Genomic DNA, 16,148 nt, shown 5'->3' with positions numbered 1-16,148 from the left:
GCAAAAACGCGCTGACGAGGCTGCAATTTCACAAATTCTTCTCAAATAGCATCCTGCTAGAAGCGATTTTATACTATTTGCTCAGAAACGTCAAAAAAATAATTATTTCTTCGTGACTCATCAGAGCAAAAGCGTCCACGGTAGCGATTTTACAAATTCTTCTCAAATACCATCCTGCTAGAAGTGATTTTATATTATTTTATCAGAAACGTCAACTCGAAATTATTTCTTTCAGGACCTAAAAACCCTTAAAAGCCTGAACCTTAAACCCTAAAAGCCAAAAAACCTAACATGAGAAAAACCACGAAATCGCGTCCACGTCAGCGCGATGTCAGTGCACATGCCAGGACATCGCGTCCACGTCAGCGCGAGTTGCTGACGTGGACGTGATGTCCTGGCGCGTGCACTGACATCGTGCTGACGTGGATGCGATTTCGCGGTTTTTAGACCATTCCGGTAAATAATAAAATAATAGACCCATTTCGGTAATTTTTGAAAAAAAGAGCTTTTATTCGTAAATTGCGGAAACAGATGTGTGGGTCTTGTTGAAACACTGCAATTTAAGCCCAAAGTAGTGAAGTTCAGTGGTTGAAGGCCTAGAATTGACTCTTAAAATTACAAAATTTTATTGAACGAGCAAATTTGTTATCCACCAAGACGCTCGAAAACCTCATCCACAAACGAGAACCAGAAACTTGAAATTCAGTTGATATTTTTTTAGCCATAGCCAAAGCCAAAGCCAAAGCCATAGCCAATAGCACAAGGGGCTGATGTTCATAGTCCGCACTTCACACAATGGCTACTTTCCATTTTCTTCAATCTTCCGCTCGTTTCCTTTCTAAACCCACTTCTCTCCCTCTCCCCAATCCATCCCTTTCCCTTCATTTCCCTCTTAAACGCCTGGTTTCCTTCCCCAAACGCCCGGAACTCAAACGCTTACATGAGGCAGCAGTGGCCACTGGCTCAGCTCAACCAGCAGTTGACCTCCAAAACGTCCCCGTACAGGATACCCAGAAGCAAGAACAATCTGGCAAACTTGTTCTTCCAACTAACGACTCATCCGATGAGCTCCTTAGAATTAGACACACGGTAATCATTGCGTTATCAATTTCCTTTTCTATGTATTTTTTTATTTATTCCATAACACCTTTTTTTAAAAAAATATTATATGCATGGGATTTCAGTGTGCACATGTAATGGCAATGGCAGTTCAAAAACTATACCCAGACGCGAAAGTGACAATTGGACCCTGGATAGACAATGGGTTTTACTATGATTTTGATATGGAGCCTTTGAGTGATAATGATCTCAAGAGGATTAAAAAGGAAATGGTAAGTAGATTATTTGATTAAAAGAAGGGGGAAAGTTTTGTGAGAGCTTTGGGGAAAATGTTTTCATTTGGGCTATGGTTTTCAGGGGGTCAGAGAAATTCATTTCTTACCTCCAAATATGTAGGATCGGATCATTAAGCGAAATTTACCGCTTGTAAGAGAAGAAGTTTCAAGAGATGAAGCTCAGAAAAGGATAATGGCTGTAAATGAACCTTACAAGATGGAGATTTTGGATAGTATTAAGGAGGATCCTATCACTATCTATCATATTGGTAAGCCATTTTTTTTCTTTTCCAAGTTTCCTGTAGAATTGGTGCTTTTATTTCTCGTGTAAATGACCCTTTATTATCATGAGAAACACTTTCTATGTAACAGTAATGTATTTATTCTAGGTTAGTCCTCTGAGATTTCCCCTGTATTTTCTATGGTTCTGGTTCTGCTAGGGATATCAAATGTATACCGGGTTCTCTTCCATTCCTGTCTCCTAACTTGCCTTAATCCATGTTTGGTGGCCTTGGCATATGCTAAGCATCTATGTCTACTGTTTTTGAACATAACCGGTGTAACTTGGTTAATCTTTATCAATGAAATAAGTAACACTTTCATGTGTCTGTGCGTGTTCATATCATTTTGTTGACTAATACTGATTCCAGGGAATGAATGGTGGGATCTTTGTGCCGGGCCACATGTCGAAACTACGGGAAAGATTAACAACAAAGCTTTTCAGCTCGAGTCCGTTGCTGGTGCTTATTGGAGAGGAGATGAAAAGAAACCTATGCTACAGAGGATATATGGAACTGCATGGGAAAATGAAGAACAACTGAAAGCTTACCTTCACTTCAAAGAGGAAGCTAAACGCCGGGATCACAGACGTATTGGCCAAGATCTCGATTTGTTTTCTATACAGGAGGAGGCTGGCGGAGGTTTAGTCTTCTGGCATCCGAAGGGTGCCATTGTTAGGCATATTATAGAAGATTCATGGAGGAAAACACACATAGAACATGGGTACGACTTGCTATTTACTCCACATGTGGCAAGGGCTGATCTTTGGAAAATTAGTGGTCATCTAGACTTCTATAAAGAAAATATGTATGACCAGATGGAGATTGAGGATGAACTTTATCAACTTCGACCAATGAATTGCCCTTACCACATATTAGTATACAAAAGGAAGCTTCATTCTTATCGAGACTTTCCCATCAGAGTTGCAGAGCTTGGGACGGTCTATAGATACGAGTTGTCTGGTAGCTTACATGGTCTGTTCCGTGTAAGAGGTTTTACCCAGGTAATAATTATGTCTTTGCTTAGTCAGCTTAGATGAACATGTTAAATATACCTTTACTTATTTTCTGTTAGTGCTTTGATGCTCAAATTGCAACTCATTTGCAGGATGATGCTCACATTTTCTGTTTGGAAGATCAAATCAAGGATGAAATCAGAGGGGTCTTAGATCTTACCGAGGAGATACTATTGCAGTTTGGTTTCAGCAAGTACGAGGTAAACCTCTCAACTAGGCCAGAAAAGGCTGTGGGTGATGATGATATCTGGGAGAAGGCAACGGTAGCACTTAAAGATGCTTTGGATGATAAAGGCTGGAGCTATCAGATTGATGAAGGTGGTGGTGCCTTCTATGGTCCGAAAATTGATCTTAAGATAGAGGATTCTCTTGGAAGGAAATGGCAGTGCTCAACCATCCAGGCAAGTTTTGACTTATCCCCAAATTTCTGCCTTTCTTACCTTACTCTTTCCATCCTCTCATGCATTATCTGTAATTCGGCTTCTTACTTGACAGGTTGATTTTAACTTGCCAAATCGATTCGACATTACTTATGTTGACTCAAACTCAGAAAAGAGGCGTCCAATCATGATCCATAGGGCTGTGCTTGGATCCTTGGAGCGATTTTTTGGAGTCCTTATAGAGCATTATGCTGGGGACTTTCCTTTGTGGCTGGCTCCAATACAAGCTCGGGTTTTACCGGTTACTGATACACAGGTATATTTGGCTTCAGGTTTCATCAACTCCTTAACAGAGTTTACTTTGTATTTGATTGACTGTATTTCCTTGTACTGTCTCGTAAAAAAACAAACTACATTGTCTTTTTGGCAGCTTGGATACTGTAATGAGGTGGTTGGCAAACTCAAATCCAATGGCATCCGTGCTGAAGTTTGCCATGGTGAACGCTTGCCGAAGCTTATCAGAAATGCTGAGAAGCAGAAAATTCCCCTAATGGCAGTCGTGGGTCTGAAGGAAGTCGAAACGCATAGTGTGACAGTTAGATCTAGATTTGGTGGAGAGTTGGGTACCATGAAGATTGATGAATTCATCAGTAGCATCCAGCAAGCCATTAAAAACAGAACATTGTAAAATTCTTAAAGCAGGTGGTAATTCAAGCTTTATTTATTGCATAAGTATGCAAAAAGGTGGAACAACATATTTTGAAAGATGAAAAGTTTTTTTATGTATATGAACATAGTTCCAGATTTGTTCTGTATTTCGTTTTCTGTTTTTCTGGAAAGGGAACACATAGTTCCCCTTGACATGATAATGTTGGTTACTAGATCAACGTCATTTACATCTCTTCATCCATTATTTCACCCTTATTTTCATTATCTTTTTGCACTTTAAAAGGTTCTTCAATAGTTCCCTTAATGACTAATTATTTTTAGCCTTTATCTGTGTTGGAATTACCTTACTTGAAGCTTTAGTTGCAACAGAAGTAAATAATTAATTTGTAATTAAAAGATAATAAAGCACTATAAGTTTATCAATGACAGGATCATCTCAACATGCAACACAGTTCACGATCATGTAAGCATTTTATTGTTTTCTGACTTGCCAAGCGTATTTTTGCTATTGCAATTGAATATCGGTATTACAACAAAATATTAGTTTAAATAATAATTAAGGGTAAACTACCTAGTTACTCACCTAACTTTTAAGGCACGTGACCAAAATGAAATCTTTTCAATTTTGTCACTTAATTTTTGTGGCGTTTTCAATTTAGTCACCCAACTGATAAATCTCTAACGAAGGTTAACTGTACATGTCACATCATATTTACATTTTCATTTTGGTCACCCAAAAAATATTATTCTTTTAAGTATTAATCGGGTAAAAAACTCATTAAGGAGTGAACAAAATAGTAGAAACTAAAACTGCAATAAAAATTGTGAAATGTACTTGTTTACCATCTTACCAAAACTTCTAAAATTCTTTTTTTTCAATATTGAAAATTTAAATTTTAAAGCATCAAAATTAATTAAATAAATTATTGAAAATTTAATCTCTTGATAGTGTTAGCAGATTTGTTACTATAATATTGAAATTAATTAAATTAATTAATTTAACCTCCTAAAATTTTAAATTTTATTTTATGTTTCCAAATAAAAATAAACTCAAATAATTCATATTTAATAATTGTCTCTGAAACACAAATTTCTTTTGAGTATATATCTTGAATATTTCATGCTAAGCTAAAAGTAAAGAAAAATCCTTACAATTAATTAAATTTAAGTTTCAGTAAACATGAGTTTTTAAGTTGATTTGGTTAAGGATAATTTGAAACTATAAAATAAAACTTTAAAATTTAGGAGATTAAATTAATTAAATTTAATATTATAATAACAAATTGGATGACATTATCAAGAGAAAAATTTTCAACAATTTAATTTGTTGTTCGAAATTTAAAATTTCAATATTAAAAAAAGAAATTTAGAAATTTCGATAATGGAATAAACAAGTACAATTGGACAATTTTGTGTATTATTTTAATTTCTACCGCTTATTCACTTTAATCCTTAATGTTTTTGTAATGCCAATCAATACATAAAAAAAGTTATGTTTTAGGTGACTAAAATGAAACAGATCTAGAAGTTGGGCGATCAAAATTAAAGTGTAAATATGATATGGCGTGTGTAGTTAATCGTTGCTAGAGATTTAACGCTTGGGTGACTAAAATGAAAACATCCTAAAAGATAGGTGACGAAATTACAAAAAATTTATTTTGATTACCAAAATAAAAGTGCCCTAAATATTAAGTCATCAACTACATAGTTTACCTATAATTTAACTCAATCTAAGTTAATAATTACGAAATTATTATTTTTAAATGTTATGTGAAATTTAGGGTTAATAATGTTGGCGAGTACCCAATTAAAAGAAGTAATTAAAATATATATATAGTAAAGGATGAGAATATGTGGCAAAGCGGTAATAGGAAAGCACCCTCCCTGGCCCTATACAAGAGAGGAAAAGAGCTAATAATAGGAGGGGAAAGAGAGCCAGTAACTTCACTTCAACGCCATTGAACAACTAAAATTAGAAACTTGTTCGTGTAATTGATTTCCTTTCAACTCTCTCTCTCTCTATATATGGGTTCAACCCAAACTTCCTTCCAACAGAATTCTTCAAAAGAAGATGCATATTTGAAAGCATAAAAAAGAAATAAAATAAAATAAAGAAAAAGGAGAAGGGCTATACAAATGAATATTGCAATTACAGCATTGCTACTTTTGTTTACTTTAATCCCTATAGTTGAATGTACTGATATTGATGTGGTTGCCAAGTTTGGGGCAGTAGCCGATGGACAAACGGACTTGAGCCTAGTAAGTAAAATCCTTTAAATATATCAAAAAAATTCTCTTGAAATGCTGATAATTTTGTTTATATATGTAGCCCTTGATGAATGCTTGGAAAGAAGCCTGTGCATCGCCAGAACCCGTTAACATTGTGATTCCCGAAGGGACCTACTTATTAAGTGAAGCCACCTTGAATGGCCCTTGCCAAGCTCCTATCTCGCTTCAGCTTCAGGGCACCCTCATGGCTCCTGAAGATCCTACTGTTTTTAAGGAACCAACTTGGGTTTCCATCTCCTATGTCGATAGCCTAACAATGTTCGGCGGTGGGGTTTTCGATGGCCAAGGAGCCACTGCTTGGGGCCAAAACGACTGCTCTAAGAACAAAAACTGCGTAAAACTTCCCATTGTAAGGATATTTTATCGTTCCCATTGCAACCATTTCTAAATCCGGTGCTTAATTAAAAAGTTCGTTCAAATCTTATATTTTATGTTACAAGTATTAAGCTTTATGTGGTGCTGATTTTGATCCAAAAACAATAAACAGAATATTAGATTTCATAATGTCAAGAATTCACTCATACAAGACATAACCACCAAAGACAGCAAGCAATTCCACGTTAATGTTCTAGGATGCTCTAACATTACGTTTCAAAGTTTCACCGTCTCTGCACCCGAAGAAAGCCTAAACACGGACGGAATTCACATCGGACGATCAGATGGGGTCTACATTCTCGACTCAAAGATTGAAACTGGTGATGACTGCGTCTCCCTGGGTGATGGTAGCAACAATGTGAAAGTCCAGGGAGTAACTTGTGGACCAGGTCATGGCATCAGTATAGGAAGTCTCGGAAAATACAAAAACGAAGAACCGATATCAGGAGTTTTTGTCACGCAATGCACCTTGGCTAATACTATGAATGGTGTGAGGATCAAAACTTGGCCGGCCTCTCAACCTGGCTCAGCAACGGATATACATTTCGAGGATATTACCATGGATAACGTCGGAAATCCCATCCTGGTTGATCAAGAATATTGCCCATGGAACCAATGCGATCTATCGGTTCCATCGCGTGTTCAACTCAGCAAACTTAGCTTCAAGAATATTCGAGGCACTTCTAAAACTCAGATAGCCGTGAAGCTTATTTGCAGCAGCGGTTTGCCATGTGATGAAGTGGAGTTGGCCGACATCGACCTTACTTACAATGGACCCGAAGGACCTGCGATATCTCAATGTTCAAACGTGCATCCCGCACTTTCCGGCGTGCAGAACCCAGCTGCATGTTCAAGCCAACCTACCGGAGAAGCTGCTCCTTAATCAGTTAGCCCAAAACCAGGAATCTAGATATTTAATAATTTTGGAAGCATTTTATAGGGTTTGTAAACAAAAGAAAATTTTGCATGTAAAGAGCTCAAACTGAAACTGTATTAGCAATGGAGTAACCTGTTCTCATTACTTGAATTGAAATTGCATATGGATCAACCCCATATCCAAATTTGCTATCCTTTGCATTGCCTGCATTATTTAAGCTCGATAAGTTGTTGTCCACCTCTCCTGTTTCAACTTTTTTCTTGGTATTACTTCATGCAAACCAGGATAGCAGGGTCCAAGATAAAATTTTCATTCAAGAAACCTATCTATCACTATAAGCATCAAAATTCGTCAGTATATGTCCTGTAGAAGGTTGATTAATATTTGGAGAAATAAAACAAAGACAATGATAAAAAATATAATGGAGAAGACAAATAAATTTGGTATGGAAGAGAATTTTTTTTTTCTAATAAACTTTTATTTCACTCACACAATTAATTCTTCATCACATACAACTCTTTATATAGGAGTTGTAAGTGACTATTAATCTATATCACTAAATGCTAGGAGTTGTGACTATTCATTTACATAACTTAAATACTATAGGAGTTGTGACTATTCATGCATGTGTGTAACTTTTCATCTTCAAGTCTCTTCGCATTATTAACTCTTCATATTCAAGTCTTTTCACATTCGTAACTTTTCATAATTTATTTTGTGCAAGATTAATTTAATTATGTGCAAACAATGCCTCCCTTAAATTAAACTTGCTTCGAACTCCCAACCTTTCAACATTTTTCTTGAAGACTTGTCCACCAAGCGGCTTTGTGAAGATATCAGCCATCTGATCTTCCTCTTGCAATATTCAACTTGAACATCACCATTATTCACTAGTTCCCTCAAGAAGTGATACCGAATGCGAATGTATTTTGTCCTTCTATGAAGAACTGGATCTTTTGTGACTAAAATAGTAGAACTATTGTCACAAAACAAAATCGTTGACTTCCTCTACTTCTGCTTAAGACTCTCCAAAATTCCACGTAACCAAATCAATTGACATCTTGCATAAGATGCAGCGATATATTCAGCTTCTGTAGTCGAAAGCGCCACAGCTGATTGTTTCTTTGAGCTCCATGAAACTGCACCACTACCAAGATGGAAAACATAACCAGAAGTGCTTCTACTATCATAAATGTTTCCTGCTAAATCACTATCCGTATAACCAATGAGATCAACTAATGTATTACCTTTATAAAAAATTCCATAATCAATAGTTCCCTTCACATATCTCAATATTCTCTTGGCAGCCTCCCAGTGATTGGAGTAAGGTTTCTCTATGAATCTACTCACCAAGCTAACAGCATACACGATGTTTGGCCTTGTCGAAGTCAGATACATCAACTTTCCAACCAAACTTCTGAATATGGTGGAATTGACAAGCTTTCCTTCACCCTTTTTAGATAACTTCAGACCTGTAATGCATGGAGTAGAGACTGGATTTGCATTTTCCATCTTGAACCTTTTTAGAACTTCCTTTGCGTAGCTCTGTTGTGAAATAAAAATTACTTTCTCGGATTGATGAACTTCAATGCCAAGAAAATTATGAAGTTCTCCCAAATCTGTCATATTAAATTCTCCATCATTGAGTGCTGAAATTCTTTCGACATCTTCACATCATTTCCTGTGAAAATAAGATCATCAACGTAGAGACTTACAACCATGAATTTTCCTTGAGAATTGCCTTTGATGTAGAGAGTATGCTCATATGGACATTTCTAGAATCCACACTTCTGAAAATAAGAATCGATGCGGCTGTACCAAGCTCTGGGTGATTGCTTCAACCAGTACAAAGCTTTCTTCAACTTGTAAACTTTTTCTTTTTCTCCTTTTTTGACAAACCCTGGTGATTGATCAACATAGACTTCTTCTTTGAGAACACCATTCAAAAACGCAGATTTTACGTCCATTTGGAACATATTCCAATTGTTTTGGGTAGCAAGAGAAATAAGTAACCGAACTGTCTCAAGTCTTGAAACTGGAGCAAATACCTCTGTAAAATCTTCTCCTTCCTTTTGCTTGTATCCTTTTGCAACCAGTCTTGCCTTGTACTTGTTGATAGAGCCATTCGGATTCATCTTTGTCTTGTACACCCATTTGACTCCAATTGAATTCTTGTGCGGCGACAAATCTGTAAGCTCCTATGTATCATTGTTTTCAATTGAGAAAATCTCTTCTTTCATGCCTTTCCTCCATATTTCTTCTTGATATGCATCATCAAAATAAATTGGATCTTCTCCTGCTAAGAAGGCAAAGAATACAGCATCATTTTGCACAACTTCATCAGTTATATCATATAACTCTTGGATGCTTCTCGTTTTTTGGATCGAGCTAGGTGAAGAAGAATTTGATGAAGAACTTGGGGAAGCAGGAGGATTTCTTGCTTGAGCATCATCTTCAGCATTCTCAATTACTCCCTCTTCTTCTTCTTCAAGTTCAAAAGGAAAAATTGGCAAATTTTCCTTTTCAACTTCCATATATTCAAACATGAAATTTTCATCAAACCGAACATCTCGGCTTATCACAATCTTCTTTGTCACCGGATTGTACAACTTGTATGCCTTAATTCTTTCACTATAGCCAATGAAAATGCATTTCTCTGACTTGTCATCCAACTTGCTTCTCATTGCATCTGGAATATGAGAGTAAGCAACACTCCCAAATACTCTAAGATGACGAACACTAGGCTTTGTACCATACCACGCCTCATGTGGTGTGCAATTCTCCAAGCTTCTTGTCGGTGATCTGTTGATAAGATAAACTACACAAGAAACAGCTTCAGCCCAAAATCTTCTTGATAACCTATTCTTCTTAAGAAGACATCTAGCCACTTCCATAATTGTTCTATTCTTTCTTTCATACACACCATTTTGCTGAGGTGTATGGCGGATTGTCATTTCATGCTGAATGCCACTATCTCGGCAATATTTCTCAAAATCTTTTGAAAAATATTCACCTCCACGATCTGTCCGCAAGGTGTTAATTTTCAGCCCAGTAAATTTCTCCACTTCTGCCTTGAAATCTTTGAATCTCTGAAAAGCCTCTGATTTTTCTTTGACACAATACACCCATAACTTTCTTGAGTAATCGTCAACGAAAGAGATAAAGTAACAATTACCTCCCAAAGATGAAACTGTCATTGGACCACAAAGATCTGAGTGAATAAGTTGCAATGGTCTTCTTGCTTTCCACGAGGATTGAAAAGGAAAAGCAATTTTGTGTTGCTTTCCAAGCTGACATGCTTCACAAACATCATCAAGCCGATCGATTTTTGGTAAACCTCTGACCATCATCTTCCTTGAAAGCATCTCCAAATTTCCATAGTTTAAATGTCCATATCTATCATGCCATAACTTTGAAACTCCTTTATGAGCACCAATAAAGCAAGACATATTCTGATTTTGAAGGGTGAGAGAGAAAAGATTATTTGATGCCACTCCAACTCTAGCAACAACCTGATTTTTCCTTGACAAATAGCAAGCCATGTCACGGAAATGAATATCATACCCTTCTTCAAAAGATGCCCAACGCTAAGCAGATTATTTTTAAGACCAGGAATAAAATAAACTTCAGACATTTTCTCTACCCTTCCTTGCTTTGTTTTGAACTCCAACTCATCAACACCGCTAACTTTGTAAGCTTTGCCATCTCCTACTTTTACTTCTCCACAATCAGATTCAAAGAACTTCGAAAATAAATTTTTGTTACCTCTCATATGCTTGCTAGCACCACTGTCTATATAACAGACATCATCAATCTCTCTACCATGAGACACGAGCAACAAAGTTTCTTGCTTTTTCTCTTGATTATTTTGTACTATATTAGCTTCATTTTTCTCTTCTTTCTTGTACCAGCATTCACTTGCCAAATGACCAGGATTGCGACAATGATAGCATTCAAAATAGCCACGACATCTTCCTTTTTGATTTCCACGTCCACGTCCTCTTTGTGATCCTTAAAAATTCTGACTTTGGTTGGCTTCTTTCCATCCATTCTCTGTGCTTGCATCTTCACCTCTTTCGCAAGCATTTAAGCCTCTTCCTCTTCCACGACCACGATCTCTCCCTCTTTGATTTTTAAAATCTCCATTCTTCTCATTTAGAGACAACTTTGACTAGAGTGCTTGATCTATATCTACTTCCTTTTTCTTCTTGTTTAATCTTTCTTCATGGGCTTAAAACGAACCTGTGAGTTCATCAATAGTCATGGTACTCAAGTCCTTTGATTCTTCAATGGCTACCACAATGTAGTCAAATCTGGAATCTAAAGAATGGAGGATTTTCTCAACACCACGAATATCATCCATAGTTTCACCATTTCTTTTTAATTGGTTGACTATGAACAAAACTCGTGAAAAGTAATCAGAAACTGATTTCGACTCTATTTTTTGCAATCTTTCAAACTCCTCCCGAAGAGTTTGCAACTGAACTCTTTTCACCTTTTCATCTCCTTTGAATGAATTTTGTAAAAAATCCCATGCTTGTTTCGCCGTGGTGGCACAAGCTATTTTTTCCCAAGCTGCTTCATATGATTGAACTCCTTGATGTATCCAAAATAAGGCTTGTTGATTTTTCTTCCTTGATTTTCTTAGACTCTCTTTTTGAACTTATGTTAATCCTTCCTCCTCTTCAGCCTCAATTTCATTATAACCTTTTTCAACAATCTCCCAAACTTCTAGAGATCCAAGAAGAGCCTTCATTTGGATACTCCATTTGCCATAATTTTCTTTGGTTAATTGAGGAACGGAAGAAAGAGGAATAGAATTGTTCATTTCGTTCGAACAAGGCTTTGATACCAATTTGTAAAAGGTTGATTAATATTTGGAGAAATAAAACAAAGAAAATGATAAAGAATATAATGGAAAAGAGAAATAAATTTTGTATGGAAGAGAAAATTTCTTTTTCTAGTAAACTTTTTATTTCACTCATACAATTAATTCTTCATCACATACAATTCCTTATATAGGAGTTGTAAGTGACTATTAATCTATATCACTAAATGCTAGGAGTTGTGACTATTCATTTACATAACTTAAATACTATAGGAGTTGTAACTATTCATGCATGTGTGTAACTTTTCATCTTCAAGTCTCTTCGCATTATTAACTCTTCATATTCAAGTCTTTTCACATTCGTAACTTTTCATAATTTCTTTTGTGCAAGATTAATTTAATTATGTGCCAATAGGTCCCTATTAGAGATAGTTAGTTCCAACTGAATTTGTTAAGTAGTTTGTAGCAGTTATTTCTCTTTATATGTGTATAAATATACTACTCATGTACTCATCAAATCAAGCAAATAATTCTCAAGATTATTCAAAGTTAGTTTGTATCATTTTGTTCTAGTCAATATACCATTCTTTCATGGTATCAGTCGCTGGTTCTCTGAGCTGACTTCCGTTGTGTTCAACCCCCGAAATGTTTGCGAATGAGGTGACTCCGATGACCTCTGCTCCTGTTTCTCGCTCCTCTTCACCGTCTGTTCCTGATGGCAATGAAATCTATTGTGTGGTGCAGTCCTTTCCTAAACATGACATGGTCAAACTTAAAGAAGAAAACCTTCATCCAATGGCAACATTAGTTGAAGCTTATCATAGATGCGTATGTTACATCCATGGAATGCTTCCAATTTCGCACCGGTTCATTCCAGACTCCCAAGGGAAGTTGCTCTCTAATCCCGAATTTATTTCTTTTCATCAGCAAGACAAACTGCTTGCCCCATGGCTCTTATCCATGATCAGTGGAGAACTATTGTCGTCTTTTATAGGTACTGCTATAGCTTATGACGTCTGAAGCAAGGCTTGTCAATTATTTGTAGACGCGTTCGGTGCTAAGGTGTCTCAACTGAAACATGAGTTACATTCACTAAAGAAAGGCCATTTATCTGTAAAAGATTACCTGGGTCAGATTAAGAAATTCTGTTATTTGCTTGTTGCTTCCGGTCATCCTATGTCAAATGATGAGCATGTCAATATCGTTCTTGCAGGTCTTTCGATAGAGTTTGATTCGATTATTATGGTTGTATCTTTCTCACCTGAGCCTCTAGCTTTCGATCGACTTGTGGATATTCTGGTGGAATACGAAAGTCGCAAAGACGGCTTGTGTCAGAGATTGCCCTCAATCCAGTTTAGTCTAGCATTCCCCGACGTTTGATCTGGAGTTGGCTCCTTCGATGGGTTTGGTGTCTGACTTTCAAGTCACAGGTCTGTTTTCTCATGGTGGTCGCAGATCTTATCGTGGTCGCGGCTGGAGAAACCGTGGTCGGCCTCAATGTCAAATCTGCGGGCAACTTGGGCATCTCACTCAATGGTGCTACTATCGCTTTGATTGTTCTGTTGATGGTCCTCCAGTAAACTATTATGGCACTTCGGTGTTGATGCTTGGCTCTTCATAGTCGTTGTCGTATGAGTCACTGGCTTCATCGCATGTTAGGTTTTCTGAGAGGGGTTAGGTGGCTAACCCTAATTTTTTCTCCCCTTATGCTACATCTCCACCTTTCTCGTATGGATATTTGCCCATTGGCCCACCCGTTCAGCTAGGTTCTTCCAATGTCTCTCCAAATGAGCCACACGGTTTTGGGTGCCCAAGTGCTGGTGATAATGCAGGAACACCCCTAACCCATCACTGTTACCGGATTAAGGTTACAAAGTGTCACAACTAACAGTATAACAAACAAAGACTTCAAAACCCTTCAACTACTAACTCAATAATTATAATTTATAACATTTGTTAAGTATGGCAAACCAACACATTAATTAATACCTTAAATTGATTTTTTAAGATGTAAACATAACTTCAAAACACTAAATAAATCAAAATTTTAGAGTTGAAAACAGTTAATAAAAATTCGTAGGTGGTATCGATACTAGAATGATACGAAATTGGTGTACTGTTTTCAAAACCAAAATAGGGGTATCGAAAATTAATTTATGGTATCGATACTTTATATACAAATATTGATACTTAATTAAAAATTGATACCATTTTAGCATTCTATTTTTATGAAAATTTTTCACAAAGTTAGACATCGATACCAGATGTTGAAGTATCGATACCTAAGTTGTACATGGTAAAATCTCAAGTGTAAAAACTAAATATGGACCATATAAACCAACCATCAAACAACATAATGCTTAACTATTTATAACCCTATAAAACACATTCATTACCCACAAATCAAGTTAACTCAACCATCCTATAATATCTAACCAATATGCCAATCAAATGCACCTCAAACAAAGATCATTCATTCAACTAAATTAACCAATATCACATGACATTAACTATATATACATGCTCAACCATCAAATAAGTTATTCAGATACAAACATACTCAAAAGAGTACCAATTCTAAACATTACCACCTAACTTTTGTCCATAAGAAACAATTCAACCAAAAACATATCAAACTTTAATATTCAAAAAAAGCACTTCACTAGGGACACCATTATATCTTAACATTTACATATTTACAACAAAACACCTATATATATGCCACATCCCAAAACTAAATACAAATGTATCGAAATAGTTGGATAGTGTGAGCCTTTAGTCGATCTGTCCAGTCAGTCCACAATCGTTAACTAAAAAATACTATGAGAAAAATCATTAAGCTTAAATAGCTTAGTAAGATCATGGTGTAAAATCTACTTGACTTGCTTTAAGTAACAGAATCACTTAAAAATTATAACATGATAACTAAAATTCTCAATTGCATTGTCTATAAGTTTTCAAAAAATTCATCATAACTAGAATATGTTAATTCCAAGTAATTCTTCGTATCATTAAATTAAGTTCATCATTACTCGGTTCACATACTCGAACCACACTCCATTTTCAGGGGTATCATAGATGCAAAACAGGGGCAACAAAGTTCAATCCGAAGCACGAGTGTGCAATCAGGGGTATCGGAGTGCATTTAGAGGCACAAATGTGCAATTAGGGACACCAAAGTGTTTACAGGGGCACAGTTGTGCAAATAGGGACACCGAAGTGTAATCACGGACATTGAAGTGTATATAGGGGCACCGAGGTGCAATGGAGGCGCTTCAACATTTACGTATAAATATTAAAACTCATTACAATCTCATATAATTCATTTCAAATCCGAGAAACACTACTAATAACCACTTCTCAATTTCATATACACATGATACTTGCATTCCCAATAATTATATAATTAACTAAATTAAATTCACATGTACATACAAATAGATCAATTAAAAAAATTACGAGTGAAATACATTAAGTAGTAAATAACTATGAACTTACCTACTATTCACTTTTGATTAAAACGAAGGGACAACTCCGCGATTTTCTCTTTTCCTCGGTTATTATCTTTACAACTTGTTTCTTGATCTATATAATAATTCAATTCAATTCAATTCCTAAATTTCACATTCACTTTAAATTCAATTCAATGTAAAAGACCCTCAACTTTTCTTTAATTACACATTTTCCCCACACTTTTATATTCTTTACAATTAAGTCCCTATCCTCAAAATTCCAAAATTATCAAAATATTAAACTACCATAAGTTAGCCGAATTTTCACCCTAATATATTCAGCCCACATGTATTAAAATTCAAATAAATTATTTATTAATTCTAAAATTTAATCAATATAGGCTTTTAACCAAAACTAACAATTTTTTTTTTTACAATTTCATCATAAACAATAACAAACACTTTAAATCAAAGCTTTAACACCATAAACAACAAGGGTTCACCAGTGGCAACATTCAAAAACTTTAATAGTTTCAAAATTGAAGGTACAGGTTAGCTGGACCTAGTTGCCACGATCTAAAAAACATATAAATTACAAGAAACATAATCAAAACAAGCTTACATGCAAGGGAATTATGATGACTGAACTG

General features: G+C 35.9%; 2 protein-coding genes across 2 annotated transcripts; both read left to right on the top strand.

The window, feature by feature from the left end:
• Positions 1–633: 633 nt before the first annotated feature.
• Positions 634–3,926, top strand: LOC105799937 (threonine--tRNA ligase, chloroplastic/mitochondrial 2). The gene is made up of 7 exons (XM_012630763.2): positions 634–1,089; positions 1,185–1,331; positions 1,456–1,603; positions 1,985–2,616; positions 2,721–3,029; positions 3,124–3,324; positions 3,439–3,926. The coding sequence occupies exons 1-7, from the start codon at positions 796–798 to the stop codon at positions 3,694–3,696; spliced, it is 1,989 nt and encodes a 662-aa protein (XP_012486217.1). The 5' UTR covers positions 634–795; the 3' UTR covers positions 3,697–3,926.
• Positions 3,927–5,813: 1,887 nt separating this feature from the next.
• LOC105799947 (exopolygalacturonase) lies at positions 5,814–7,291 on the top strand. Its single transcript, XM_012630771.2, has 3 exons — positions 5,814–5,936; positions 6,007–6,315; positions 6,454–7,291. Exons 1-3 carry the CDS (start codon positions 5,814–5,816, stop codon positions 7,222–7,224), a joined length of 1,203 nt encoding a protein of 400 aa, XP_012486225.1. The 3' UTR covers positions 7,225–7,291.
• The last annotated feature ends 8,857 nt before the right edge of the window (positions 7,292–16,148 follow it).

Source organism: Gossypium raimondii, chromosome 7 (assembly GCF_025698545.1).
Source record: "Gossypium raimondii isolate GPD5lz chromosome 7, ASM2569854v1, whole genome shotgun sequence".
NCBI lineage: Eukaryota > Viridiplantae > Streptophyta > Magnoliopsida > Malvales > Malvaceae > Gossypium > Gossypium raimondii.
This window is presented reverse-complemented; position numbering and strand designations above follow the sequence as displayed.